Below are 27,946 nucleotides of genomic sequence, written 5' to 3'. Positions count from 1 at the left end.
GTGAGATGAATAGCTGCTGTGAATGAAATTGGAAGAATAGCGTCATTGATTCTTCACCGGATGCAAGGCGATGTTGGGCATGTAAACCTCCCCGTCCCGCATGGCGAGGACCTGGCTTAGGGTCGGATCCATCTCGTCTTCGCCCCTCCCTGCCGTCATCCACGTCGTGAACATGTCTCCCGGCCAGTTCCCCGTCCACCACCAAGTGTTCCCGTTCTGGGGCTCCCCCTTTAGCTCCCCCACACCCCATTGAGGGTCGCTGCGGCCCCAGCCGTCGTTGCTGGCAGCCACGCCGCCGCGCATCCAGAGGGCCCGCTCTGTCTCGTTGTCGGCGCGCTGGAGGTACCAGGGCATGGGCGGGGCGCTGAGCTTCAGTCCCATCCAGGCGGCGAAGGAAGGGAGGGTGGCCTCGGAGGCGATGCGCAGGCCGCGGCGGAGTTGCAGTGCGTGGATGGTCAAGAGGAGTGCGCGGCTGCCCCGCTGGATGGCCGGGGCGCAGAAGAAGCGCGGGGTCGAACGTCCCGCGGTGAAGCCGTAAAACCAGTCGCGGAAGACCCATGTTGTGCTCCGCTGTGCATCGTCGCAGAGGCCCGTCACTACGACGTCGGCGGGTTCGCCTACACCCCATGTGAAGTCGTCTGCTACTGAAGTCGTGGGGGGTTCAGGGCCCAGGGGAGGCACTTCGCGGAGGCTGACAGGGCCCCACTGGGTATTGTTAGACGGGAGGGAGAGGAAAGGATAGAGAGGAGGAAAAAAACACTCACAAGATACGACGAACCCTTGTTGGCAACGTCGACGGCGGCCTGGAACTCGGCGTAGGATGCATAAGTAGCAGGATCATAGAAAAAGGTGGTGCGCTCCACGGCCTGCTTTCGCGGTTCTTGGCGGGAAAAGGCGTCCATGGCGTCGAGGTAGACGCCGGCATCGCCGGTGAAGCGCATGTCCATCTCGAGCTGCCAGTAGTGGTCGAACTCTGGGTAATGGAGGGCGAAGAGCTGGACGGGTTGGAAGGCCTGCCACATGACCCTGGGCGGGGTCAGCATGCGTCTTGAGTAAGGAAAAAAAAGAAAAAAGAACTCACCGGTGCTCCGCAATACGGGGGTACCAGCTCTCGAGAAGTCCCTCATCCCACAGGACGGCAATGGACTGGAATTCCTTGGGAATCTTGGCCTCCTTGAAAGCCCGCTGGTAGGCCTCTGGAGAGGAAAAGATGTTGGACTCGCGACCGCGGATGTGGACCAACAAAACGACGACGTACTCGCCGCCAGTGCGCAATCCGGCCTCGACGATGAGAGAGCGCAGATGGAGGAGATCCTCAGGTTTGTAATCGTAATCGTCGTAGGCGCGGACGACAAGGGCGGTGCGTCGCGTCGGGCGAAACTCGTCCCAGGTCCGGACCGGAGGCACGGTGGCGCGGTTCCTCCAGGCGAAACGCACGGGCTCGGCGGCAAAGGCAGCGGCGCCGGCGGGGAAGCGATGGGAGTTGCGGTCCAGACACTGGTTCTGCAGGGCGCCCCAGTCGACGGTGTCCCAATCGACACGGGTACGAGAATACGAGGGTTCGTCCTCGCCGTAGCCATAAGGGCCGTAGCGGCCATCGGCGGTCATCCAGGTTTGGTCCAGACCAAGCTCGGCGTGCGATCCCACAAAGGGGATAGGGTAGGCTAAGCATGTGTTAGGTAGGCGAGTTTGTAAGAATAGAAAAGAAAAGAAAAGAAAAGGGAGGAGAGAAGCGGTGGAGAACAATAGGGCCGGGGAAAAGAGGAGGGGGCCATACGGATGTCCAAGTCGACGGCCTGTAAGGCGTCATCGGGGCTCTCAGAGAGGAGATGACCGCGCGGTCCGATGCATGGGAGACGGGGTGGAAGGGGGGGTTGTGGCGGCGGGCTCGGCATGCGGGGCCCGTAGCGGGCGGAATAGAGATCGAAGGCGTGAAAGGCCCATGTGGTCAGAGCGTTGTCGCGCAAGAGGGCATGGAGGAAGAGGACGAGTGAGACAATGGCGGCCACGAGAAACCAGCGAGTGCGGAGGGTGCGCCAGCGCCGCCACCGACGAGTAGGAACGAAAGGAGATCGGGAGCGGGAGGCGAGCCTCATGGGCGAAGAGGCGGAGGACTCGGTGATGGTGACATGTTGGAGGGGATGTAGAGAGGCGCGAGAGGGCGAGAAAGTCGAGAGCGTCGAGAGACCCCTGCTACGGCGCCGAGGTTTTCCCAGCATGTAAGCATATGATGGAGGGGAAGAGGGGGGGAGAGAAAAGAAAAGAAGACAAATGTAAAGGAAAAAAGGAAATCCACGAAGCCAGGCGCAGGGCAAGTTGATAAAGTGAAACTCCAATAAAGTGAGCCTGAGAAAAGACGTAAAGTGGAAAGGAACGAGAAACGAGAAGACGCTAAGAGCAGTTGAGTGGGTGCATGGGGCGTCGGGGGTTGATGTGCAGCGAGACGATGCGCATAAGATGAAAATAGCGGCGTAGCGACGACGCTGGTTAATGGACGGCGGAGCGAGTGAGGTCGGTTCAGGGCCAGACGAAGAACGAGAAGGACGAAAAAGTGGTTGAAGGGGTGTGGGGGAAAGTGAGAGGACGGTGGCGGCGCGATGCTTCCTTCGTGGCTCTTTGGGTTTTTTCACCCCCTGAACGGGTCCTTGGCGTCTTGCGAGACCCCTGAACCCTGGCACATGACGATGGCGGCGAGGTTTCCCATTGGGTGGGTTGAAGGGAGATTGCGAGATAAATTGGGGTGGCTTTCACTTCATTTCGGCCCCAAGCCATGGAATTGTCTTGTCATGGACGTCCAACGGTCGAGCTTGTGAGAGTTTGGAGGGTCTCGTTGGAGAGGTGGGTAACACAAGGAAATACGTTGTAATCATGGCAACAAGATGCCGTCACGCCGCAGAGATTCGCGCTTGGCGTGCTGTCATGGCCGTGTGGAGGGATTTACAGTGTCGATCCAGCATTGTTCGCTCATCGAGGGGAGAAAAAGCGGCCGCGAAATGAATTCATCGCAGGCGCTTTTGGTGTAGCATTGGTCGAGTTGACCGTCGATCGAGTTCACCGAGTTGGTCGAGTTCACCGAGTTGACCGTGTTCACCGAGCTGGTCGTGTTCACCGAGCTGGTCGTGTTCACCGAACTGACCGAGCTGGCCGAGCAAAGTGTGACGCTGACGTCCATGCATACGATATGGCGAAATGACAGGCAATAATCCGCTCGGCTAGGGGATCGACAGAGTCCGTTATACAAACATGCGGTGAAGCAATTGACCAACGAAATGACCTCCATGTTGGTCTCGGGTGTCAAGGCAGTGTGGGTGGTCATGGTCAGTCACAGCTCTGGGACGAGAGTCCGAGTCGCGAATAGATGTGCCGTTTACTGAGCAGAGCATGATAGCAAAGGCAAATGATAATGACAAGATGAGAAGATGCGAGATGAGGACGAAGGAGAAGGGGGAAAAGGAGGGAAAAAGAGGAGGGGAAAAGAGGAGGGAGTAGAGGAGGAAGCATCTTGACTGAGGATGGGAAGAGAGGATGATTAGTCATATCAGACGGGCAGGCACGATCAGGTCGTACCTTCCCAGCAGTTCAGGTACTAATCCACTATACATCAAGTCGACACAAATATCAAGACAATGTACCTATTTACGCCTGCCTATTGGCGTGGAACTGTAAGTATATTCGCTCGACATTTGTGTCTCTTTACTGTACCTGCCCTACCCATACGAAGTACGTACACCAAAAGCGCTCGTAAGACACGTCATTTCAGCTCGGCTGTTCCTGGGCGTCTAGGCAAAAGGAAGGAACCAGGCAAAAAGGACCCACCCCCGCTAAACCGCGGGGTTGATTACGTACCCCGCCAAGACAACATGGCGATTTTTTCCCCTTGACCTCTTTTCTCCCCCGTTGCCCTCCAACAAAGCCAAAGCCATGTCTATGTCTGCCCTGTCTGTTGAGAGGTCCCCCGGACCCTCTTACACTATATTGAACCCGTCGAGTCTTCTTCACCAGTCTCTTCTGTTCCTCTCGGCTACCATTCTTCGTTCGGTCCCTTGAAAGCAACACTCTGTCGTATTCCCCGCCCGTCGTCGCCATGGCAGACTCTATTGCCGCCAAAATGGCCAACCTGAAGCCATTCAGACGCCGAAGCCGCGAAGATGACACCGACGACGACGGTGAGGAAGTTGGCCCTGGTGCCGTCGCCGGTGGTGGTCACGCCGCCCGTGATTCCAACATCAAGCATCAGCTCCGCATCAGCCGTGCCCTCAGAGCCTACCTCGTCGACAAGAAGATCCTCACTGGAGACCAGGCCGGTGTCGACCTCGACGCCGATACCCTCACCCCCGACCTGCGTGCCTTTGCCGAGAAACCACACATCGTCGTGCCTCCCGAATGCATCGACCGGTCCCACCCGCTTCCCGAATACTTTGTCAGTTCCAGCCATAACACCTACCTGCTGGCCCACCAACTTTACGGCAGCTCCTGCGCCACCGCCTACGAGTCGGTCCTCAAGGCCGGTTGTCGCTGTGTCGAGATTGACGCCTGGGATAACAAAGACGACCCGGACGAGCCCAAGGTCACCCACGGTTGGACCCTGACCTCCAACATCTCCTTCCGCGCCGTCTGCGAGGCCATCCGCGACGTTCACGACCAAGAGGCCCAGGAGGCCCAAGAAAACCCGGACGCCGGCCAACCCGCCCCGATCCTGCTCTCCCTCGAGAACCACTGCAACCCCCACGGCCAGAAGCGCCTGGTTCACATCATGAAGGAAGTCTTCGCCCACCGACTCCTGAGCGAGGAGGTCCGCCGTCAGGGTCACCTCGAGCAGGCCGGCGCCGGCGAGCACGTCGCCCTGGCCGACCTGGGGTCCAAGATCGCCGTCATTGTCGAGTACCACTGGCCCGGCGAGAAGGACGATTCCGATTCTTCCACCGACGACAGCTCCAGCAACGGTGCTGACGACGACAATGACGACGACGACGACGATGACAAGGAGGAGAAGGAGGCCCGACGCCAGTACCGCGAGGCCCGCCGCATCGCCGCCCCTTCGGCCCGCATCATCCCCGAGCTCTCCGAACTAGGCGTCTACGCCCAATCTGTCAAGCCGCGGGACACCTCGTGGTTCGACCCCAGCGGCGGGCCCTTCGTCGGGCCCCACCACCACCTCATCAACGTCTCCGAGTCGGGCCTCATGTCCCACTTGCCCGCCCATAGCCGACTCATCTCCGACCACAACGCCCACCACCTCATGCGCGTCTACCCCAAGGGAACGCGCATCTCCTCCCGCAACCTCAAGCCCGTGAAGTTCTGGGGGGTTGGCGCTCAGATCTGCGCCCTCAACTGGCAGACCTTTGGTGCCTCGATGCAGCTCAACGAAGCCCTCTTCAGCGGCACCGACGGCTTCGTCCTCAAACCCCGCAGTCTCCGCCCGGTTCCCCCCTCCGACTCCCCCGACCCCCCCGACTCCCCCAAGAAGAACCGCCGCCGCCGCCTCCGCCTCCACGTCGCCGGCGCCACCGACGTTCCCATCCCCACGAGCACCGAAGCCAGCGACACCAAGCCCTACCTTACCTGCACCCTCGTCCACCCAGACAACGTCTCGGGCAAGCCGCCCAAGCGCAAGACGTCCCCGTACCGCCAGCACCGCTTCACCAAGTTCCTCCGCGGGCCGGACGAGAACCCCCCGCAGAACGACCCGCTCTGGGACGAGGTGCTCGAGTGGGAGTACGAGGAGAACGACCTGGTCTTCCTCCGCATGCTCATCAAGAGCGACGACAGCTGGGCCACCAACCCCATCTTCGCCGTTGCTGCCGTCCGGCTGCTGTACTCCACCGGCGAGTGGTCTTTCATCCGCATGCTCGACCTCAAGGGCCAGGAGACCAAGTGTTCGGTGCTGGTCAAGCTGGAGATTGAGCCCGTCGAGGACGGACTCGACAGGTTTTTCCGGAAACAGCGGTGAGGGGGAGGGGGTAAGGAGAGGGGGTACAATGTCATTGCCATGTTGCTGCATCTCAACTGACTCGTATACTCGTGTTATTCATATCTACCAATCATACCAGTCGTGTCGTGTCGTGTCTAGTCTAGATATACTATGCGTTCATCGCGCCGTTTTTCCACGCCACTTTTATCTAACCGCCCATTTCCATTCCATGTGCATGAATGACACGGAACATCCAGCTAAATCAAACGTAAATCAACTCTCCGCATCCCTCGAATACCTCGACAGCTGCCTCCACCGATGCCCATACCTCATGACAACCACCGGAACAGGCGCAAGAACGAGACTCAGCACGCCGAGAACAGTAAACGCCCAACCGTACCCACCAAACCTCTCGACCAGCGGCGCCACGCTAAGCGGGAGGAACGTCCCCATCAAACACCGCGTGACGATGACGCCCGTCATGGCCGACGCCGAGTAGGTCCCGAAAGCGTCGACGGCATACGCTGACAGTGGGACCCAGGCCAACAGCTCAGTGAAGCCCAGCAAAGCCACGGCGAGGAGGAGCCAGGGGGCCGGGAGCCGCAGCTGGGCGATCCAGCCGTAGGCCACCACGGCGACAGGGAGGGCGAAACCGCCAATGATGGAGAGCGGGAGGCGGAATTCAGGACGGCCCTGCTGGGCTTTGTCCTTTTTGCGGAGGGAGACGTAGATGCGGTCGAGGTAGAAGTTGCAGACGCCTACTGCGACGAAGGAGCCGACGCCTGGGCGTGTTAGCAGCTGACGAAACGGGACTGAGAGAGTACTCACTAAAAGTCATGAAAGCGGACCCTGTCAAGGCGGGCGAAAAGCCGTACACGTCGTGCAGGATATCGGCGAGGGTGACGGACATGGTGTAAAAGAAACTAAAACAGACAGACCCGTACAGCGACAGGGCCATCAACACGCCGGAACCAAACAGCACCTCGACCGGCCGCCGAACCGAATGCCAGAGGCCCACCACGCCCTCGACACCACCACCGCCACCGACCGAAGGGGCAAGGAACACATCCTCCCGGCCCTCCCGGCGCAGGGTCTCCACACGCCTCCGCAGGATGGCGACCTTGTACGTCTCGCGGAAACAAGTGAGGAAGAGGACCTCACAACCAACAGCCAAACCGACGCCGACCCAGAGGACCTGCCTCCACCCGAGAGTCTGCGCGATGGCGCCACTGACAGCCGGGCCGACAGCACCGCCGATGAGCGGGGCGAGCATGACGAGGCTCATGGCGGAGCCGCGCTGGTCGGGTTCGAAGAGGTCGCCTATGATGGCCGGGTTGAGGACGTTGGAGGCGACGGCGAGACCGGTCAGGAAGCGAGAGGTGATGAAGAGGACGGACGAGCCGGCGGTGGCGGTGAGGATGGTGGCGGCTATGAAGAGGAGGTTGGCGGTGTTGAGGACGCGGTAGCGGCCGTGGATCTCGGACAGCGGCGCGATGAGAAGGGGCCCGCCCGCTTCGCCTAGTTCCCAGATGGTGACGAGGAGGGCGCTGGCGGACGGGTCGGCGTGGCCTTGGTTCAGCTCGGCGATGATTTGGCTGGCGACTGGGACGACGGAGATGCAGGTGAAGGTGCTGGCGGGGTCAGAGGGCGCTGTGACGCTGTCACGAATCTATATCCAAGGTGAGGTCACTTACACGGTAAAGGCCATGCAGGCGAGCAAGGAGACGAGGGTCCACTTAAAGGCCGACGGCCACTCGCGGGGGTTGTCCGGGTCGCCATGAGGATCGAAATCGACCAGATGCTTCGACGTGGGAGCATCGGTGTCGCTGTCGCCGTCATATCGTAGGGTGTTTGGCTCCCCGAGTAACGGCTGACGTTCCGACATGATGGTTGTGTCCGCAGTCTTGGTCTCGAGGGGGGAGGGGAATGGAGATTGCCTACGTTCAATGTATATGTATATTCAAATTTCTCACCCTCCGATGCCATGCCGAGCCCACCCTTAGCTTGTCGTCGTAGGGCGTAGACTCGGCCGAATTGTCCAATCATCCGTGTCCTCGCGATGTCGGGACAGGGGCCAACCATCACCGGCTTGTTCGCCACCTGCCCAGTCGAGCTAGACTTGGATTTTGCCTGCGGGTTTGATTGGTGTGTGGCTTGAGACTAAACATCGTATAAGTTGGGTCTGGTATTTTGCTCAAGCTGCGTGAGTTTTTTTTTTATTCTTTTTTTTATTATTTTTTTTTCCCCTCTTTTCTTCCCCTTTTTTTCCCACCAAAGATCCTCACAATCGTTGACTCGGCCCAGATTACACCGAGAACCCGAGAATGAGGCTCCAGAGTAGAACTCCATTGTGTTCTTATACTCTTGACCGGAGAAAAAAGAATAATCAAAAAAGAATAAGAAATCAGTATCATTTTAATAGCAATTCCGATAAAGTGCTGCTAACCTTCGAAACTGTATAGTCTATACCCCTTAGACCCTCGGCATCTACCCCGACCCCCCGGATCTTCCCCCGAGTCCGGCCCCCCACGACTCTACGGCCCCCCTAAGACAGCAGAACCACAGGCTCGCCGTTGGTAATCCGAACGCAGACAGTACCATCCCCGTTGGCGGTATACCTCCCACCGCCAAAAACATCATCCCAAGCCCCGTTCGCCACCCCCGTACCGACACAGCGTTCGCCCTCATACCCAGATCCCATATTCGTCGTGACCACAACTAACTTGCCGCCCGCCCGGCTCCAGGCGTAGACCCCATCCGCTACCGCCAGGGAGACCTGGTCATCGGCCGCCAACCCGCCAGCCGCCTTCTTGGCCGACGATAGCCGCGCAATGGCCCGGTACAAGTCGGCGTTCCGATCATAGCCGCTCCGCCAGAGATCCTCCCGGTTCTCCGGGTCCTTGGCCCCCGCGTACCCCTGCTCGGTACCGTAGTAGACGATGGGGATGCCGCGCGACAGGATCACGTAGGCGAGCGCGTTTTTGAGCAGCGACACGTCCTTCTTCTCGTGCAGCCACCGCGCGTTGTCGTGGTTATCGAGGAACGTGCCCAGGGCCGCCGGGTCCGGGAACGACCGGCCGATGCGGTCGTGCATGTCGGCCAGTTCCTGCGACGACCGCGTCTCCTGTCGGTAAAAGCTGTTCATCGGCCAGTAGATGGCGTAGTCGAGCAGGCTGTCCATCAAGTCGGCGTAGGACCGGATGTAGTCCATTTCTTGGTGCCAGACCTCGCCCATGGTGAAGACGCCGGCCGCCTTGGCGAAACCGGGCCAAAAGTCCTTTTCGACGTGCTTCACCGTGTCGACGCGGAGGCCGTCAAACTGGTACTCCTTTACGAACCAGGAGATCCACTGGTAGAGCACCGAGCGGACCTTTGGGTCGGACGTCTTGAGGTCCGGGAGGCCGTAGAGCCAGCAGGTCTCGATGCTGTTTTGGTCGTCGTAGTCGATTTCGCAGTCTTTGTGGTACGAGCTGTGCTGGTTGAACGGTTCGGGGCCATACTGGGTGATGTCGCCAGCTCCCATGTGGTTGGCCACCACGTCGGCCATGACGAACATGTCCTACAGTGGTGGTCAGCAGATACCCGTCGGGTGATTCGGAACGATCGGCTTACTCTTTCATGAGCGGCGTTTACCAGACTCTTCAAGTCCTCGGCCGTGCCATAGTTTTCATTAATGGACATCAGATCCGAAGCCCAGTAGCCATGATAGCCACCAGGAGTGTCTAGGACCATGTCAGCTCTGTAAAACACTCAGCGTAGAAATAGTAAACGTACTAGCAACGACTGGCGTCAGCCAGATGGCGTCGAATCCCATGCCCTGGATGTAGTCTAGTTTCGACTCGAGGCCGGCAAAGGTGCCACCGCAGTAACCGCGGAGGTTGGTACACGCATTCTCTGGGGCGCATGTCTCGTTGGTTCCCCGGGCAATGCGGTCTGTGAGCACGAAATAAATGTTGCGCGACTTCCACGCCTCGGCGTCGGCGGCCAAGGCCAACGAGGCGAGCGGTAGGAAGGCTGCGAGCAGTTTGGCGGTGGATAATACCATGATGGGCGAGTGGAAGAGTGTACTCAATGTGTAAGGGTTGAGGGAAACTCGTGCCGGTCAAACTGAGACCACGGGGTGTCTATTCTTTTAAGAACTGTTTTTGTGTCATGATTGTGGCACTTATATACTTTGTAAGTTTGTATGGCGTTGAGAAAACATGGAGGGTAACTCCAAGCCACCAGATGTCTACGGCCTATCTATGACGACCGCCAAACAGTGGATCATGAGGTACAGTAGGGAATCGCCTTTGGTGTTCCTGGGCGTTCTTGACTACCGAGGACGGGCCGATCTCTGCGTCGTATGATGCCATTGGCGATGGAGCCTTCGGGGGCCAATGCCAGATTGGTCCCTTGAGCCGGAGGCGGGGGAACCACATTACTCTGCCCTACGTTACCTTACCCAGAAGACTTGGGCGGAGTGTGTCCTGGTAATGGCTCGTAGCATTCACTGAACCACCCCGCTTTGCTATCCGGGGTATAAGTCCGAGTCGAATCTGGCGACTGTGGGGATAAGCGAGCGGAAGCTCTGCACTTCGCAGCGCATGACGCCGAATCTCGGTCCGTTACCATCCCATATATACGTTTCGTTATAGGCCTCCGTAGGAAGATCCTGGCTCCCTTTATAGCGCATTAACACTTGCAGTTGTACCATTGGGTAGTAAACTAAAGGTGCTACGACTGAAGACTCGGAGCCTGAACAACACATCTTAAAGCCGCGGTTGATCATCTCCTGGCCTATGAGACACGCAGAGCGCCTGTTTAATTCATAATTCTTGGTCTTCTTCAGAAGCCGCCTCTATTCGGGCCATCTTTTTAATAAATGGGGCAAAGAAGCAGTCACTTCGGGGCTCTAGTCCGTTCCTGATTCCAAGGTTCTAATGACCAGTATGTTGCCAGACTCACTCCCCCTCCACGGCCTGGTAACCATCTGACATTCCCTCTGCACCGCCTAGCACCTCGTTTACCTACCGCTGAGTCTCACTCGCAAATCATACCCTTCCTGCACGTCCACCAGACCTATGGACGGCTTCCCCTCCGCTGCTTTGGGGAACGGCTGGCTAGGCGGGTCAAGGACCATATCGAATCTATGGACAGCCATGACCACAAAGGCTAACGTGGCCTGCTTGGCCAGGTTGCGACCGGGACACATCGAAGTGCCGCCACCAAAGGGTCGCAGACTCGGGTGTCGTCGAAGTGCCGGGTCCTTCAAGAATCGATCCGGGTTAAACTCAGCGGCATCCTCACCGAATGCCTGCTTGCTGAAATGCAGCTGCCGCTGCGGCATCATGAGGCGGTTACCCTTTCGTAGCGTCTTGCCTCCTAGCTGTACGTCTCGGGTAAGGAAGCGGACGGAAGCGGCAAAGGCGGCTAGACGGATAGTTTCGTCCCAGACACTGTTGAGCCGCGGACAAGCTCGGGGGTCGAGAAGATGGGCTGGATCAACTCCGTTCTCACGAAGGGCGGGCTTCGTCTCTGTGCGGATGACCTTGAGGAGGTTTGGGTCGAAAATAAGGTGTGAGAGCATCCAGAACGGGGCTTTCCGCGTGTTACCGTTGATACTAAACATAGTTAAGGCGGATTCTTTCTTACAATACATGGAAGAAGAAGAAAAAACGCGGAAACAACAAAGGGGGAGGCCATCGCCGTGGAATTCTTACCTCCAATACAGCTGGAAGAAGAATATGGCCCTGTCAGACGCAGCTATTTCGAGCCTGTCCATCTCTTCCTCGATGTTGGATATAAACCAGGAGACGTCCTTTCTCTGCTCTTTCGGAGACGCGAAGTATTCGGCCATAGCTTTCTGCAGTTTCGCCTTGGCCCTCGTCATCTCGCCGCATAGAAAGGAAGGATACTGATACATAGCCTGCCAGGAGAATGTGTCGAACGCCATGAACGTCTGAGTAATATCTGGCGCCATCTTCTGCAGCAGCCCACCAAAGTATGCCCTGGTGCCAAAATCGATAAAGACATCGGAGACCCAGTGGTAGAGGGAGACGTTGACGGTCACGGAGTCCCGGGCAGGGGACGTGGAGTACCATCCTGCACCCCGACTGCCTATGGACTGCACATCCAGATGGAGATTAAACTGTTCGACCGCCTGCCCCGACAAGTGATCCAATCGGTGGCCGGGAGAAAGCTGCACCAACTGGTACTCCTTGCAAAGCCTCACTAAATGTTTGTATGGTGCCGTCTCGGTACCGTCCTCGCCGACATGCTGGGTCTGGAAGGCTTTCCGTATGCCGTCTTCTGTGATGCCCACCATTCGCATCACCTCGACAGCGAAGATGTCGTAGGAAAGCGAGCTCTCGTTCATCTTATACGTCGAAGTGACGTCTTCGGGCCTCGTGAGGATGTACCATTTCTGTCCGGCGACGGTGAGAGCAAAGGGCTCTCTGTTGTTATGAAAGTATAGCCTGTAGCAAGTGCGGCAAGATGTGAGTCGACGCCTCGCAAGAATAGTAATGTGCATGTATTGCTGGGTATTACCTTGCTTCCGATAGAAGTCGGTTCGAGTTCTTGAAGAAGGATCCAAGGTGGCCTTGAGTTCATAAGTTACACCGTGAATAGTATGTAGATAGACGTTTGTGTATAATTACGATGGAAGGAGCCATCTTACCAACGCCTGGAATCCAGTAAGGGTACTCCTTTGGATCGTCTGGATAAAGCCATGGAAGGATGGTGAAAGTGTAAACTCTCCAGGCGAGGAGAGAGAGAAGAAGCAATATTGGTATCCCAAGACGAGCATCCTGCGTTACAAACGTGATTGCACTTCCGGCGTATGATGATTCCACGACCATGATGAGAACATGAGACAGAGGAGCAGCAACAACGGGCGGATGATGGGCACCGAAAGGCCAAGGGTCAGGGGCAGATGGCATGTGGCTCGGTATTAATCTAGACATCTTGGGGCTCGAAGAAAGAGGTCCGCGTTGAAGCGGACTTGGGAGGGCTCACAGCGCCTTTCTTGAAGAAAGCGGTTGCAGTGAGGTATCGGAAGAGGCACGGTGGGTGGGATGTACCAGAAGCATGTGCGGTTGAGCCGGATCGCAGCGAAGTAAACCACCGTTATAATCCGGCGGATTTTCTAATGGTCACATATCCTGCGATTCGGACTAAGACGAGACTATGATCAAGTGGCAAGAGAGACAAGAAGAGGTTCTGTCCACCAGCACCAGAGCTTGGTTTATCGAATCGAGACTATACCGAGTCCGAACTCCAAAGTCTATAGTCCAGACCATATGTCCGCTGGCGCCATCCGTTAGCAAGATGCAATCCACCAGACCTACGCTGTTTTGGACTGTTATTACTGCATATACATACTGTACAGGGGACAGATGACTATCACAAACACCGATTCAAACGTCCAAAATCAATTGGAGTAGAGGGTAAATGCTGTTCCTGGTGAGTATTAGTAGGGGGTGGTGTAGGTGGTTCAGGGGACCCCCTATAGGCGCCGGGAATCTGAGGGTGGGGCGATAATGCAGTGTACTTTAGCACAGGGTCAGGGGATCGTTTGACCCCAAACCCCGCACCAACTAGTGAGGGGCAATGAGGGGTAGGTATAGTAGAGGGAAGAGGAAGAGAGTACAGGGACCTACAGTCACCAAACCAAAGATGCCGCAAGGTCAAGTAAATATACTTGAGAGTTCCCAGAGCCATGCAGAATTGACTACCCAGGTAGCGGTTCGCAGAGGTTTCCGCTACACCCGTAGGCAAGGCACGGAGTACTTGTACGTGAATGCCCACCGCTGTACTTTCTACTCCGCAATGGCCTGTGGCGTCCCCGTGTAACTAACGCCCTCATGCACCTCCATGATATCCAAGCCCAACGGCCCTGTTGCCAGGTATGATTGCTTCATATGCGCTAGCCCATTTACGGACCAACTGTCCTGAATATCAATCCTGAATATGTAGATCATTATCGTCAATGAGGAGGATTCAGCACTACTGCATTACTGCCTCTCGTCATGCCATCCCCCCAGTCGTCAAGAGTAAGGGAGAGGAAGAAGATATAAGACGCATATTGCGTCTTCCTAATCCTCTGGAGTCCTAGATTTACCCATCCGGCCCTGCTCAACCGTTTCCTTTCACCACCGCTTCTGGCGCCGCATTGTCAACATGTCAGAATCCGACTGCCCCCAGATACTAAAGGTCCTAACGACCGTCCTAGGAGATGGCGTCCTGCAACCCGGCAGCGAAGAGTACAAGAAGAGCAACGGTTCTTACTTTAGTGCCTTTGAGAACGAAGTCAAACCGGCATACATCGCCAACCCGAGCAGTGCCGAGCAGGTGCAGCACTTGATCAAGGCACTCCGGCCCCATCTGCTTTCCGGGAATTGTCAAGTCGCCATCCGAGGCACCGGCCATACCCCGATTGCGGGCAGTGCCAACATTCAGAACGGCGTCACCATTGACACGAGGGGTCTCAAAGGTATCACCTTGAGCGAGGACAGGTCCATTGTGGAGCTTGGAGTCGGGGAGACTTGGGCGACCACATACACCGAGCTGGAGAAACACGGGTTAACCGTGGCGGGAGGACGTGTCGGACGCATTGGCGTGGGCGGTCTGATCTTGGGAGGTGAGCTTTGAACGATGTTTTTACTGAATTTTCCTTTCCCCCTTTTCCTTTCCCCCTTTTCCTTTCCCCCTTTTCCTTTCCCCCTTTTCCTTTCCCCCTTTTCCTTTCCCCCTTTTCCTCTTACCCCCTATTTCCTTCCCTTTTTTCCCTTTCTTTTTTCCTTGCCTTGCTGACCCTTACCCAGGCGGACTATCCATGTTCTCCAAACGGAGGGGATTCGCATGCGACTCCGTCACCGAGTTCACGGTGGTTCTCGCCTCCGGCGACCTCGTTCGCGCCAACGCAGAAGAGAACCCGGACCTCTGGCTTGCCCTCAAGGGCGGCCTGAACAACTTTGGCATCGTCACCTCGCTCAAGATGAAGACTTTCAAGTCGACCGAGATCTGGGGCGGTCTCACCTACTACATGCCCGAGACCTTCCCGCAGCTTATCCAGAGTACTTGCGACTACGCCTACAACGAGACGGACGAGGACACCCACATCATGTGCAGCGCCGGCTACGGCTTCGGTCACCAGGCCATCACTGTCGTCATGTACCACACCAGGGGGTTGGAAAACCCCCCTGCACTGCAGCGTTTTACGAGCGTGGAACCGCAGATTAAACAGATGGGGACCATGCGAAAGTCTACGCATCTCGGTTTCTGCGATGAGCTATCTAAATTCACCACCGATGGAGTACGGTAAGTATATCACCCACTAACCCACCTGCTTCGGCTCGACCTACTCATACCGTACATTCGTTCACCGGGTCCTACACTTGCATGGTGCTAACTTGAACAGGCAATACTGGGCCTCCATTACCGTCAAGCCCGATGTATCCCTATTGGGACGTTTCCACGAGAAATGGCAAACGGCTGTCGAATCCTTGAAAGATGTGGAAGGGTTCATCTTCACTCTTGGAATGCACCCATTGACGAAAACGCTGCTGGAGAACTCGGCCAAGGCCGGCGGCAACGCCAAGGCGATTCCCCCTTCTGATGGGCCGCTCCTAATCATACTGATCAACCCCGTCTGGAATCTGCAAAAAGACGACAGCCGCATGTTCACATACATCCGCAACCTCGTCGCGGAATTCAGGCAACTGGCGGATGAAAAGGGGCTGCTCCATCGGTACATCTTCACAAACTACGCTGATGCCATCGACGCCCCCATCGCCGGTTATGGGGACGAGAGCGTTGCACGGCTCAGGGAGACGAGCAAGAAGTATGATCCCCAGGGCGTGTTCCAAAGGGGTGTGCCAGGGGGGTTCAAGCTGCCGGATGTTGCGACTTGAGCCGTTCCACGGTAATTTCAATGTCTTTGAAGATCAAAAATAATAAAAACATGTCAATAATCCCGTGCCTGTATCCTGGAAGTCCTATATTTACTGGCTACATTCTCCCAATCACCCGACCGAGCTCACCGACTGACACCAATCTCCGCCTCCTCCACATCTCGGAGGCTGAAGTTCCTGGTCGATGTCAACTCGACAGTGGTCATCTTGTAGATTTCCCGACCCTTGGGCCGAACCGTAAAGTCGGTCGAGTAGCGAATCTCCTGATAAGCGCTGCCCTGCAGACCGACCGTCGACACACTATCACTGATGGTGCCTTTGTCGGTACTCTTGTAGGTCGTTTTACCCCTGGCAGTCAGGAATGACTTCAAGCTTCCGTAAAGCTTCGTCTCCTTGAATTTCACCTTCCACATCCTCGAAAGTGACGGCATGCAGGCGACAAAGATGGACACGTAGACTTCCGCTTGGCTGGAGAAGGGTAAAACAAAAGTCAGCTTCAGAACGGGGCACGGCAACGGGGGAAAAACTCGATGGTACTCACATGCAAATGAAAGTCTGCGCGCCCGCCCATGTGGCATCGAAGCCCTGGATAATTCTCACACGGTAATATACCGTCAACGCGCTAGCAACAAGAGCGCTGGGAGAAGTCAGTAGGCGAAGATCATTTTTACTTCAAAGAACAATAAGGGGGAAATTAAGAAAGAATGGGGGCAAAAGGGGCCCTACAAAAAGCCGGTGGCAAAGATAGCAGCGATACCAATCTTCTTCCCCATGGGAAGATGAAGATTCAGAACAATGGGAAGGGGCAACACAAAAATGGCAATATCCGCCGCAATATTCACCGCAGCCTGGACCAGTCCAGGGGTAGCCAAGTGGTTGCAATTCTCCAGTATGGAGAGTTCCCACGGCGCCCCATTGTGTGGCATGCAGTAATTGAAGCACAGAGGTACTATGTTCCGTCAGTAGATGCCTGTGGAGCGATCGAGGGTCATGCTGAGGCTTGGGGGTCTCACCAGTCATCCAGTACGCCCCGAACAAGATGGCAAGCGTGATGTACAGACAAACTCTGAACCAGCGCTCCGGCCGGAACATGCGGTGGTAAAGGATGAGAATGGATGCCTTTGCGAAGAAGAGCATAGGACCGTAGAGAAGGCTGGTGACGAAGAGTTTCTGTAGCAATTCATCAGCCTCTGAGCCCTTCACCGCGCTTGGAATAGTCAAGACGCGGTGGGCTTAAGGATTCGGAGATTCGTACCTTGAGATATACTTCATCTAGAGCACTTATTGGCGTGTCCCAAGCATGTCTCGAGACGGATTCAGCTGTTGAGAATATGTTAAGTCTCGCAGCTCGAGAAATCTCCCAGGGAAAGATTCAACTTACTACTACACACAACGCCCGTGTACCCAGCAGCGAGCGCAAAGGCGATGACAACAAAAGCTAAGAGTACATACATGTATGATTAGTCAAAACTGCCTCGTCCAGTCGGTTCATCTTCGAACCAAGCTCAAGGGCATGGGATGCGCACCATCATCCAGACCGAGAGGACGCTTGAGTCGATACCAAATAGACAGTCGTAGGACAATTAACACGAGGGCAATGAATCCGAGGGAAATACCGACGGCTCGGACGGCGGCGATTAGAGAAGGTCCACCGTCGAAATCGGGCGGAGCGCCGCTCGGGTTCTCCTGGAGAGGAACCTGAGATAGATCGACACCTGGCGGTAAAGCATCCATCGTGGACAAGAGCAAAACTATTCACGAATGTTGCGCAGTAAGCAGAGGCGAGTTGAAAAGAAGGGAGAGCCCGAAGTTGAGTTGAAGGCGCGGTCTCTCTTTTTCCCTTCTATTCAGTCGCGCTGACACGAGCGGATTGCCCGCCAATTTGTCTTGGAAAACACAGCACGTGAGAATAGGTAGATAGTCACTGCAGAAGGATATGGTGTTGTGGTGTTGGAATGTCGCATTGAACTGGTCATGATCGGCAATCTGGAGAGGGACTTGTTCAATCCTTCGATCCCCTCCACATTTAAGACATACCACCGGTCGATCCACCTGGGCTCAAGGTGCGGGTAGCTGAAAAATTGAGCATACTGGCCGCTGAATGTCGGGATTCGGCGGACAGGGTGGGAAAGATCAGGCTTTGGCCATTTGGATGCCAATGGAACCCAACGTTTCAATTCCCTTACAATACGACCTATAGCACGACCAATAATTACTACCTACCTGCCTAGGTGCATACACTTCGCCCTGCCCTTTTGGAGTGCTACATTATATATACTGGTTGGCCGTGTTGATTGTGAAGGGCTTCCGGGCAGCCTAGGATACCTTCCGACGGGGTGGGGGGGAGAATACAAGTAACAGTACATAACCGACACAGACCTGACAACTCCTCGATACGTGGAATGGACAAAGCCTGTCCAGATAAGTGGTACTTCTACCTCTACGAAGTACTTCGTACTTATAGTGGTTCGCCGTGTCGGAACGGCACGCCGGCTCCTGGCCCCACTCGGGCCACACCGGGATCGCCCGGCCGTAGGTGGGCCACCTGCCTATTATGGGAATATGTGGTCCCGCTCCTCCACCTCCCTACACCATCCCCTACACCACCCCCTACACCCTTGTTGGATTCCTACACTATCCGTAGGAGCGTGATTGGCAACGTATATCCGAAGATGTCTATGCGATGGATGTGGCAGGCTGCTTCGAGTCTTTTGGCTGGCTTGGTATGATACCGTACATATACGCCCCAATCATCCCGCAGGGCCATAGATGGTGTGTCTCTGGTCGACTCCCACCTTATTGGTACTCTACATACTGCAGTTGGAGCTGTTTTCTTTGTCCGATTCCAGATGACGTGAGGAGTAGACCTGCGTACAGGGTATTTTACCAGAAGATAAGCAGGTGAAAATGTCCTCTCACTCTGCCCTGATGAGAAACTTTCGTTCCGCCAATTGGAACATATACCATGCTTTAAAATAGCACCCAACAGGACCAACACGTGTAGGTGGTTCACCAAAAGACCCAACAGAGCTACAGCACCTGCGTGATAAACACCGCAGAGCGCTTTCAAGCTACTGCGCGGGAAGGGGCCTTGTGGAACGACAGCGTCAGAGGCTTGCTCAAAGTCCATGAGGAAGGGACTTCTTATACTCCGCAGATTCTTAGTTCTTGTTAAATATTTGAAGTGTGTCCCTACAGTCTACTCAAAGAAGGTGTATCTGAATTCCGGTCTCACGGGACTCGCGACTCACCCCCGCCATAGCCCACTCAATTCCAAGGAGAGTACATGTAATTCATCCAAGATGGATTTGCTCATTTCCCCTTCTGCAGACGCATCCGCTAGCATGCTGGCGTCTGTCGCTTTCCTTTTCTGCTGTGTGCCTGTGCTCTGGATGGTACTTGTGGTGAGCAACCTTGAAATCACATACACACTGCACGGCACCCCTGGGGCTTTGATACTGACCGGGAGAGAAGCAATCTCGTGCAAAGCCAGCGACGTCATTCCTGTCCAAAGTAAAACGCCATTTTAAAACACAATGGGACTTGTTTACCTATCCCATCACCGCCAATGGAAGGATTAGGGCTGCATATACGCAGGTAAGCTTGCTTCTATGGTCTTTCCAGCGCACAGAATCACAGAGACCTATACCATGCTGGAGAGTTACAGCTGACCCTTTTAATTCACCGTGGCAGATGAATGGAAAAGCTCTCCGAATGCACTCACCCGAGAGCTGGATGACGCTGGTTTCCTCTCCTGAGCTCATCAAGGATATCAAGACTGCCACCAATGACCAATTATCTCTTCATGCTGCTGCCAAAGAGGTGTGTCTATTTTCTCCTTTCTTCTCTGTTCACAACAGGCATTGACAGTCACCAGATCCTCAAGCCAGGCTACACCATGAATGGTTTCAACTGGCATGATCAGAGAGGCATTGAAGGCATTGGATTCGTCAGGACCCTCCGCACCCTGTTGACAAACCATCTGCCGCAACTGACTCCCGGCGTCCGTGGCATCATCGACAGGACCTTTGCCCAGGAAATTGGTTCGAGTGGAACTGTCAACGGTCCGTCACCTATCACTGCGTACTAGCCAGTTGCCCATCATCATCCCATGAACTGACAACAGAGCAGTGTTGACCCTCTGTAAGAGGGTTGTGACCAAGATTAGTGCCTACTCTTTCTTTGGCTTGGATTACGGTATGTTTTGTCGTTTGAAGACGCACCAGTTTGAGGATTGTGTTAACTCGCGGAGCATAGCGGAAAACAACGAGTTTATCGACGCTGCATACTACTACAATGAAGACGTGCTGTACGGGTCAGAGGTGCTCCGACTCATGCCAGGTTTCCTCGTTCCGTAAGGGAATCCTAGGACCCCCCGTTGAAGGACGACACCCATAGTCCTCTCCCTGACGAGAGTGCCGGCTGACTTTATGTTCTCTTCCAGAGTCGTCGGAGCCTTCATCCCAATGTTTTTGAAACGACAGCGCATATTTTTCCATGGTTTGGTTGATATCATCGAGAACCGAATCAACAACCCTGATTCTACAGTGAAACATGTAAGTGAACAACCAGAGTCACTGAGAATGTGAACATAGCTTCTGACTTGAGATCAAAGAACGATGTTATTCAGTGGATTATCGATACCTCGCCCAAGTCCAACCCCTGGACACCCCCTAGGATGGCCTTTGAAGTGATGGCAATTTGGTTTGGCTCCGTTCAAGGACTTGCCACGGTATGACTGTAGTCCATATAGTTGTCAGATACGTTGATCTCACCAAGCTTCACGATGCTGACCAAGTGGCAATACGGATTCCAGACCCTGACATTTGCCATTTACAGTCTCTGCGAGAACCCAGAATACATGGCACCACTTCGCGAGGAGATGGAGAGTTCTGCCGGCGGCGAGTTTTTCGTCCAGGGAGAAGGTCTCCCGCTCATGGACAGCTTCTTGAAAGAATGCTCGCGGTGGACGCCCGTCGAGTCTGGTGAGTTTCGATGTGTTATTCTGTGATGCGTGCTTATTCTCCACCAACATGAAGATAGTACTGACCAGTGATGCCATCACCATGACAGTAACCGCTCGCAGGTGTGCCCTGAAAGACTTTACCTTCTCGGACGGCACCCGCGTGGCAAAAGGCGAATGGGTTGGAATCCCCATAGGGCCTATGTTGCGGGATGCGTCCATGTACCCTCAGCCTGATGTCTTTGACGGCTTCCGGTTCGTGGACCGGAAGATACTAGAGAGATTGGGGAGAACATCGATACAGCCAGAGGGGCCATCCAAGTTTACAGATGTGTCGGAGTCATGGCATGTCTGGGGAACGGGGAAGCTGACTTGGTACGTGAATGACACCCCTGGGCGCCTGGGCCTCCATTAAGAAACGACGCAAGTTGGCTGACTCGTTTTGGTTTTGCTCTACCTTTTAGCCCTGGTCGGTTCTTCGTCTCGTATGTCATGAAGCATGTGATGTATCACATATTGGATAACTATGAGCCGGAGATGGAGAGGAACGGCAAGCATACGATCCATTGGCGAACGTTAACCCTACCTGGGCCGGGCGTAAAGGCGCGCTTCAACGCTCGGGTATGATGGGCACAGGAACTGCCAAGCTGCGCAGGAGATGGATGAGATATCATGATATGTGCAATGGAGAATGGATTATGGAAGAGGCGGTGGTTCGAGTCGTCTACCTTTCAATGCGACCCTTGTCCTTTGGCTTGATGCATGCTTATCCCAACTGAAGGCGAATACAACGTACATGAGCAGGGCTAGAGGATGCATGCGAGACAGCCAACCAACAAGACTAACACCCTGGAGCCTGCATGCGGCATGCCCTCCCCTTCCTGCAACCAACCGTCCGCCCGTCTTGCCCACCAACCTACTATCGCTACCCCTGTCCCGTCCTTTCCCTCACTTGTTCTGCTTTGCCAACACGTCCAACCCAGTGTTGATCTGCACACCGCTGTCCTAAACCACAGTATCCGTAAGCCACCCCTTCCCGCAGCAAAGGAGGTTGGGCCACATACCATGAGCGATGTAGGAAGATAAGACGTGCCAAATTTGACGGCCCCTGCACTGGCACCACACCAGAATTTGCCTGTTCGGCCGCCTATAATCTCGGCCACGACGCGCTGCGCATAGTCGTCGGCCTCCGTCCTCGGCGCTCCCTCGTGGCCACGGGCCCTGTCGCGAATAGTCGACTCTACCGGGGCGTACAGGGAACCCTCCGGGAGCTTCCAGTCGTCGAAATGCGTCTGAATCTTTGTTTTGAGAGCGCCGGTCACCACGGAGAGGACCTTGACCTGAAAAGGCGCCAACTCGAGCCGTAGTGTCTCCGCCATGATCTCCCCTGACCTTTTCGACGCGGCGTAAATGCCTACATGTGGAAAGCCACGACTACCGTGTCAGCCTGTCGGAAAACGAGCATGACTGGGAGGAGCTCCTTGGCAGCTTGGCCGCCTTCCCCCATGGGTTATCTCAGATCTGACCTTGGTAGGGCACATTAAGGTATCCGGCCAAAGACGAGATGAAAACCAGCGTGCCCTTCGCCTTGATCAATAGCGGGGCGAAAGCCTGCGTCACCGCAAGCGGGCCCCAGACGTTGGTGTCGTATATCTCCTTGGCAGCCTCAATGTCTTCGTCCAGCAACGGCATGAAGCGGTTGCGGCCAGCGCAGTTGACGAGGTAGGTCAAGGTCCCTCCCGTCTCATCGCTTACTGCATCTGCTGCCGCTTTGATATCCGTGGTTTTGGTCGTGTCGAGCTGAAGAAGTCTGACGTTGGGCAAGCCGTCGAGCTTCGACATGGTCGTCAAGCTGCGCGAAGAGGCGAAGACGCGGTAGCCCTGCTTGTGGAAGGCCAGGGCCATGGCTGAACCTGCGCCGCCATCGCTGCAGCCGGTGATTAACACGGTGCCTTTGGACGCCATACTATGGGACATAGCCGATAGAGTAGAGGTGTAAGGGATCCTACGAAGGGAGGAGATGGGTATACAGTTGAGAGTTCTCCGAGAGTTTTCGGGGGTGTGTTGCCTGGTGTCTGCACAAAGCAAATATACCAAGGTCAAGATGTTATATAGTGAGCTGCGTCTGACCAGGTTGAGGCCAATGGCAAAGACGAAGCATTTAGTTGTATATAAATACACAGGGTGTCAGGTTGGCACCGTGTAAAGGGGTGGGCAGGCGACAGTTGGACAAGGAACTAACCCCTTTTGCCTGGCTATTCCAACATAACATTCACCCCTGAAAGCATGCCATCAACCAAAACACAACCAACCGACCATCTCTGTCATGCATGAGCAACTCTGTGGCATCTGCACGCTGTATGTCGCCGAAAAGACTCCTTCCGTATACAGCAGGTGCTTAAGAATTCAGCCATGCAGGCATCAACGTGCTGACAACCATGGTTCATGTATGCCTGTATCTTATTCTTCTCAGATTCAAGACTTGGTTAGAGGACATGGTCATTCTGATGATGCCCTGCCGGCTCGCTCGGAGATTATAAGTTCGAAAGCCCGGATCGGATAGCCGACTTTCGGACTCTTGGTTAGTATTCCCACATCCATGAGCCTCCATTACCGGAGTAAGCTCCAGCGTATAATGGCGGAACAAATGATTGATATGAAAATGGAAAGGGGCAACTTCTCACTATAAGAAATGGATCATGGCCACGGTAGCCACGTGGTCGAGGCACATCGGCGTCTTCTAGAATCCAGGGCTTCCCATCCTTTATCCAGCACTGAGCGGTGCCATTCGTGATTCTCCTACGGTCCTACCCAAGCCTCCGATATGCGTCTAGTATTACCCCTTCTACATTTGCGCGCGCTGTACCTCCTCCTGGAGTTCTGCACACCTTCCGCCGCTGAGAGCTGCAACGGTGGCCACACCGTCCGCACATGCCGAGACTTGGCCTCTCTCTTACCAGACCGAGTATCATTCCCAGGAGAGGAGGGCTACAACGCCTCAGTGTCATCGTATGCCTACGTGCAGCAGCAGACACAGACACCCCTTTGCATCGTCAAGCCGTCGACTGCCGCCCAAGTAGCCTCCGTCTTGGACGTGTTGCGAGAGTCGCCTACCACCGCTTTTGCCGTCCGAAGCGGAGGTCACGCGACGAATCGCGGATTTTCGAATATTGATGGCGGTGTCACGGTAGACTTGAGCTCCATCAACACCGTCGACCTCCTGGATGATGGTGTAACCGTCTCTGTTGGGACCGGTGCCACTTGGGGTGATGTATATCCTGTCCTCGATGCGCACAGCAGGTCACTGAACGGAGGGAGGGCGTCTGACGTTGGGGTGGGAGGGTTCCTTTCAGGAGGTAACATTGCTTTCTCCTGTCAGACTTCAGAATGGCTTACAAAGGTACTGCTCTGCTAACAGTGGTACTCGATGCGACGGTAGGGGGAATCGGCTTTTTCGCTCTCGAGCATGGCTTCGGATGCGACGCTGTGGTGAACATGGAAGTCGTGCTGTCGGGTGGCCAGATCATCAACGCCAATGCGACGTCCCATCGCAAGCTGTTCAGGGCGTTGAAAGGCGGCCAGAACAACTTTGGCATCGTCACCCGATGGGACATCACCACCGTCCATGTTCCGGGCGGCCAGATCTGGGGCGGCACCGTCGTCTATCCGAGCACCACCACCGATGCCCAGCTGGACGCTTTCACGCACTGGAAGAGCGCGGACGACTTTGACCCCCGAGCTTCGGTTGAGCAGAGCCATGTGTATATCGGAGCGCTCGACCAGTTCCTTGTCGCCACAGCCCTTCACTACACCGAGCCTGTTGAGCTTCCGGACAGTCTGAGAAACTTCACCGACATCCAGCCGCAGCTAGACAGCACGCTGCGCATTGCTTCTGTCGCAGAGTTTGCTGAAGAGATACAATCGCAGAGTACTCCAAGCCAGTAGTAAGTTGGTCCCGGTCTCTGTTCTCTCCCACAGGTCCCCTGAAACCCGGAATGAAGCCAACATGACGGACGTCGGAAACAGCACGATTTTCGCCACTACAACCATCAACATCTCTCCCACCATTTTGAAGAAAGTACATGCCCTTTGGAAGGCGTCTGTCCGACAAATATCGGGGGATGCAACGGTGACATCCTCCCTTACCCTGCAGTCGATCCCAGCACCGCCCCCTGAAGACGAACCCTACCGGCAAAACAGCCTCGGATTCGACCCCTTCTCGACGCCACAAAAGGACGCCGTGCTCGTCTTGATCTCAAACTTTTGGGAAGACCCGTCGGTCGGGGTCGGCAGGCGGGTGCAGGAATCCGTTAGACGGTTCATCGCCAGCGTCGACCGCGCTGCCGAGGCCGAAGGCGTCGCCGAGGACTTCAGGTACATGAACTATGCAGCTGCGGGTTTTCAGAACCCTCTGCAGAGTACTGGTGAGCTGGGTGCCTTGAGGAGGGTGGTCGGTTGCTACGACCCTGTTGGTATGTTCCAGCGGCAGGCTATGGGGGGGTGGAAGCTTGATGCATGAGCCAGGGTGATGGAACGACAAGGCGTCCCTAAATCTTGGCGCATGCCCTTGTAAGTTGTAAGTCGTAGGACTGGTTATCATCGTTTCATTATGAGGCGCAATGTTCCGACTGTGCCATTTGGTTACTCCGACTGTAGTTCCAATCAGGACAAACGAAGACGAAGATGGAGACTGGACGACGACGAAGACGAAGAAGAAGGGGTTACTGCTACTGCTGCTTCGTCGTATATAGTCGCATTCTACGACTTTGGCCTCTTGCTGCTGCTCGCCGCAGACTCATGCGATGGCGGACGGCGAGACTTGGCCGCATCAGAGGCACGCCTCCTGCTCTCTTCCAGAAGGATATCCAGAGACTCCCGAATCTCCTGTAGCCGGCTGCCCTTGCCCCAGTCGATGATATTCCTGATATATTTGCGGAACTCGATATAGTGCTCGGGCCTTTGGAGCAAGAAGCTGTCAATTTTCTGCATGTAGTAATCGCGCTCGTTCTGCTTCCATGAGATGTAGAGTCGCGCTTCGGTGCCATTCATGGCGATACTAAACGAGGCCGTGTCGATAAGCCGGACGCTAGGATCCCGACAGCTTCTTAGTTGGTGGTTAAGGCGTTCGGCGATTTCGACACACGCTGCCGAGGCGCCCAGGCACTGATTCGTTGCCACCCATAGGCTTCCCGCACCGGTCGTCCCATCCCCTTTGAGCTCGACGACGAAGAAGGGATACCTTAAACTCTGGCCATTGGCTGATCCATTCATTTCATTCTCCATGGAGGCAAGTTGGAGTCGCTGTTGAGCAAAGGCAATGTCCGAGTCGTATCCATATAGCATATCAGGCACCGGAGTACTGACTTTATGCTGGGATCCCGAGGTCGGGACCGTATGCCTAGCCATCGGTTGTCTCTCATCGCAGTCTAAGCCCTCGGTCGGTTCGAGGTCAGGGGAAAGGTACGAGCGGAAATACTTTTCTACCTTGCCTTCTCCGGGTCCTCTCAGCTCAAGGTCAAGCAATTTGGTGTCTTTTCTCAATTCGTCCGGCGATGGGCCAGGAGAGTCGCGCTTCTTGCGTACTTGGTCAACAAGATTGGCGACATGCTCCGGGAATTCCTCGTGGGGGTAGCGCAAGGAGATGCCATTCAGATACAAGTTTCTTTCGCGGTAGAACTGCTCTTCGACAAGGCTCCTACCGGACGATCGACTCGAGGCGCGCGTGGAACCAGTGATACCGGATGAGGCAACCGACTTTGAGCCAGTAGAATTCGGTGTCGGCGGAATCCTGTACCCCTCAGCAGCCCATGTGTGAGTGTGAGCCATCTCTGGCGCCGATTTCGTGAGCCGCCGCGATATAGGGCCGTCCGAACGGGCAAGGTAACTGTCTGACCGGCAGCGTGTCTCCTGGTCCCCAAGAGACTCGAGCCACTGGGAGACAACCGTGTTGATAGAATAGGGCGGTGGCGGATGGGAATCGACCGGATCGACAAAGTCTTTGAGAAACGGGGCGTAAAGAGGCCTAGGCTTTGGCTGTCGTAGAATCGGCTGCACCTGCACGAGTTGTTTATTAGTATTACGGTTGACAAACTGATGATTCACCCAACCAAGAATTCCATGTCATACCTTTGAAGGCTCTGGGTTTTCGTCCGTCTCTTTTCGGACTCTCTTCGCGTCTGGTACTAGATCAATGTCGGAAGTCGTGTCGAGGCGTCTCTTGCTAGGCTGTTCCAGAGCCTTTTGACGCTGCGAGGAGCCGTGGCCTTTATAGACGTCGACGTCCATACCTGCACTGCCGCTGGAAAAGCCATCCAACGGCTGCTCTTGCGAGGCATTGCGTGGTCCTGGTTGGGTCGCCTGATGGGTCGCCTGATGGGTCGCCGTCGCCTGCGCGTTGGGAACTCCGTGCTTCATGGATGTGGTGTATAAATGGAGCAATGCATGCTCTCGCGCCAGCCTGGCCGTGGAAACGGTCTAATAAGAACCTCGAGGTTTGTTTGCTTGTCGCCGGCGCTCGCAAAATGCGTCCGTCGAGTCGTTCAGATGACGATTTGCGTCGGCGCTTGGAAGATGCGTTGGCGACGAGATGGAGGGTCGGGTAGGGACGATTGGCTGTCGTGCTTCCCTACTGCGAGGCCAGCTTGAAACGCGCGGCTAATAACACGTTGGCTGACATGCTCCTTTCGTTTGGCACGACACTGCTGCCTAATGATCCAGCGGAACGCGACCAGGTAAGCGACCGGAGCGAAGCGTCGAGTTGATTTTAACTAATAATAGAAGAGGCTGGACATTACGACTAGTTCTGATATAGACCCACTTTTTTCTATTTCGGAATGCCAGATATATTCGTAGCTACGGTCATAAACGATATAAGACGCCTCTTAACGCTTTTAACGCCTTTTGACGCCTTTTGACGCCTTTTGACGCCTTGGGTTAATTTGATCGCTTAGATTTATTAAAGGCAGTATATGAAATGATTTTGACTATTCGATTAAGACCAGCCATTCCATTTTGTATCTATTTACTACTAAGTAGGGCCTCTTTACAGAATCCAGTTCCCTGTCACTTATCACTTATACATCCAACCTACTCTTGCTGCTGCTCCTGTCGTTGTTGTCGTTGTCGTTGTTGTCGTTGCTATAATTGACGGATGAGCGTATCTGTTCGATTGAAGCC

The 27,946-nt window shown here is 55.2% G+C and overlaps 12 protein-coding genes across 12 annotated transcripts; 4 read left to right on the top strand and 8 right to left on the bottom strand.

Moving 5' to 3' along the window:
- Positions 1-42: 42 nt before the first annotated feature.
- On the bottom strand, positions 43-1,895 carry ACRALDRAFT_2114732 (uncharacterized protein; the record flags this gene model as incomplete). Its single annotated transcript, XM_071023700.1, has 4 exons — positions 43-705; positions 765-1,026; positions 1,082-1,664; positions 1,778-1,895. The coding sequence occupies 4 exons, from the start codon at positions 1,893-1,895 to the stop codon at positions 43-45; spliced, it is 1,626 nt and encodes a 541-aa protein (XP_070870910.1).
- An 804-nt stretch (positions 1,896-2,699) lies between these two features.
- Positions 2,700-3,427, bottom strand: ACRALDRAFT_1066345 (uncharacterized protein). Its single transcript, XM_071017330.1, has one exon. The coding sequence runs from the start codon at positions 3,314-3,316 to the stop codon at positions 2,918-2,920; it is 399 nt and encodes a 132-aa protein (XP_070870909.1). The 5' UTR covers positions 3,317-3,427; the 3' UTR covers positions 2,700-2,917.
- A 681-nt stretch (positions 3,428-4,108) lies between these two features.
- On the top strand, positions 4,109-5,950 carry ACRALDRAFT_2023404 (uncharacterized protein; the record flags this gene model as incomplete). Its single annotated transcript, XM_071020135.1, has 1 exon — positions 4,109-5,950. The coding sequence occupies one exon, from the start codon at positions 4,109-4,111 to the stop codon at positions 5,948-5,950; it is 1,842 nt and encodes a 613-aa protein (XP_070870908.1).
- Positions 5,951-6,002: 52 nt separating this feature from the next.
- ACRALDRAFT_2023403 (uncharacterized protein) lies at positions 6,003-8,260 on the bottom strand (the record flags this gene model as incomplete). Its single annotated transcript, XM_071020134.1, has 8 exons — positions 6,003-6,034; positions 6,125-6,168; positions 6,228-6,693; positions 6,740-7,580; positions 7,608-7,820; positions 7,853-8,041; positions 8,073-8,104; positions 8,197-8,260. The coding sequence occupies 8 exons, from the start codon at positions 8,258-8,260 to the stop codon at positions 6,003-6,005; spliced, it is 1,881 nt and encodes a 626-aa protein (XP_070870907.1).
- A 41-nt stretch (positions 8,261-8,301) lies between these two features.
- On the bottom strand, positions 8,302-10,091 carry ACRALDRAFT_1083811 (glycoside hydrolase family 13 protein). Its single transcript, XM_071019517.1, has 3 exons — positions 9,686-10,091; positions 9,524-9,633; positions 8,302-9,470 (listed from the first exon to the last, which is right to left on the bottom strand). Exons 1-3 carry the CDS (start codon positions 9,954-9,956, stop codon positions 8,457-8,459), a joined length of 1,395 nt encoding a protein of 464 aa, XP_070870906.1. The 5' UTR covers positions 9,957-10,091; the 3' UTR covers positions 8,302-8,456.
- An 825-nt stretch (positions 10,092-10,916) lies between these two features.
- On the bottom strand, positions 10,917-12,753 carry ACRALDRAFT_2114777 (uncharacterized protein; the record flags this gene model as incomplete). The annotated part of the gene is made up of 4 exons (XM_071023704.1): positions 10,917-11,514; positions 11,614-12,369; positions 12,443-12,494; positions 12,573-12,753. The coding sequence occupies 4 exons, from the start codon at positions 12,751-12,753 to the stop codon at positions 10,917-10,919; spliced, it is 1,587 nt and encodes a 528-aa protein (XP_070870905.1).
- Positions 12,754-13,958: 1,205 nt separating this feature from the next.
- On the top strand, positions 13,959-15,994 carry ACRALDRAFT_1066343 (uncharacterized protein). The gene is made up of 3 exons (XM_071017329.1): positions 13,959-14,534; positions 14,719-15,214; positions 15,315-15,994. The coding sequence occupies exons 1-3, from the start codon at positions 14,075-14,077 to the stop codon at positions 15,805-15,807; spliced, it is 1,449 nt and encodes a 482-aa protein (XP_070870904.1). The 5' UTR covers positions 13,959-14,074; the 3' UTR covers positions 15,808-15,994.
- On the bottom strand, positions 15,933-17,604 carry ACRALDRAFT_1083809 (uncharacterized protein; the record flags this gene model as incomplete). Its single annotated transcript, XM_071019516.1, has 7 exons — positions 17,334-17,604; positions 17,189-17,245; positions 17,063-17,127; positions 16,821-16,977; positions 16,534-16,756; positions 16,349-16,444; positions 15,933-16,275 (listed from the first exon to the last, which is right to left on the bottom strand). The coding sequence occupies exons 1-7, from the start codon at positions 17,539-17,541 to the stop codon at positions 15,933-15,935; spliced, it is 1,149 nt and encodes a 382-aa protein (XP_070870903.1). The 5' UTR covers positions 17,542-17,604.
- A 1,896-nt stretch (positions 17,605-19,500) lies between these two features.
- ACRALDRAFT_2114766 (uncharacterized protein) lies at positions 19,501-21,397 on the top strand (the record flags this gene model as incomplete). The annotated part of the gene is made up of 9 exons (XM_071023703.1): positions 19,501-19,629; positions 19,685-19,890; positions 19,934-20,004; positions 20,065-20,161; positions 20,252-20,380; positions 20,416-20,539; positions 20,624-20,792; positions 20,881-21,145; positions 21,235-21,397. The coding sequence occupies 9 exons, from the start codon at positions 19,501-19,503 to the stop codon at positions 21,395-21,397; spliced, it is 1,353 nt and encodes a 450-aa protein (XP_070870902.1).
- A 321-nt stretch (positions 21,398-21,718) lies between these two features.
- ACRALDRAFT_2045111 (uncharacterized protein) lies at positions 21,719-22,735 on the bottom strand (the record flags this gene model as incomplete). The annotated part of the gene is made up of 3 exons (XM_071021497.1): positions 21,719-21,775; positions 21,835-22,184; positions 22,297-22,735. 3 exons carry the CDS (start codon positions 22,733-22,735, stop codon positions 21,719-21,721), a joined length of 846 nt encoding a protein of 281 aa, XP_070870901.1.
- A 674-nt stretch (positions 22,736-23,409) lies between these two features.
- ACRALDRAFT_1066341 (uncharacterized protein) lies at positions 23,410-24,724 on the top strand. The gene is made up of 2 exons (XM_071017328.1): positions 23,410-24,126; positions 24,210-24,724. The coding sequence occupies exons 1-2, from the start codon at positions 23,595-23,597 to the stop codon at positions 24,713-24,715; spliced, it is 1,038 nt and encodes a 345-aa protein (XP_070870900.1). The 5' UTR covers positions 23,410-23,594; the 3' UTR covers positions 24,716-24,724.
- Positions 24,725-25,528: 804 nt separating this feature from the next.
- Positions 25,529-26,113, bottom strand: ACRALDRAFT_2114816 (uncharacterized protein; the record flags this gene model as incomplete). Its single annotated transcript, XM_071023706.1, has 1 exon — positions 25,529-26,113. The coding sequence occupies one exon, from the start codon at positions 26,111-26,113 to the stop codon at positions 25,529-25,531; it is 585 nt and encodes a 194-aa protein (XP_070870899.1).
- Between the last annotated feature and the right edge of the window lie 1,833 nt (positions 26,114-27,946).

This window comes from Sodiomyces alcalophilus (assembly GCF_042370955.1).
Source record: "Sodiomyces alcalophilus JCM 7366 unplaced genomic scaffold ACRALscaffold_11, whole genome shotgun sequence".
Lineage (NCBI taxonomy): Eukaryota > Fungi > Ascomycota > Sordariomycetes > Glomerellales > Plectosphaerellaceae > Sodiomyces > Sodiomyces alcalophilus.
This window is presented reverse-complemented; position numbering and strand designations above follow the sequence as displayed.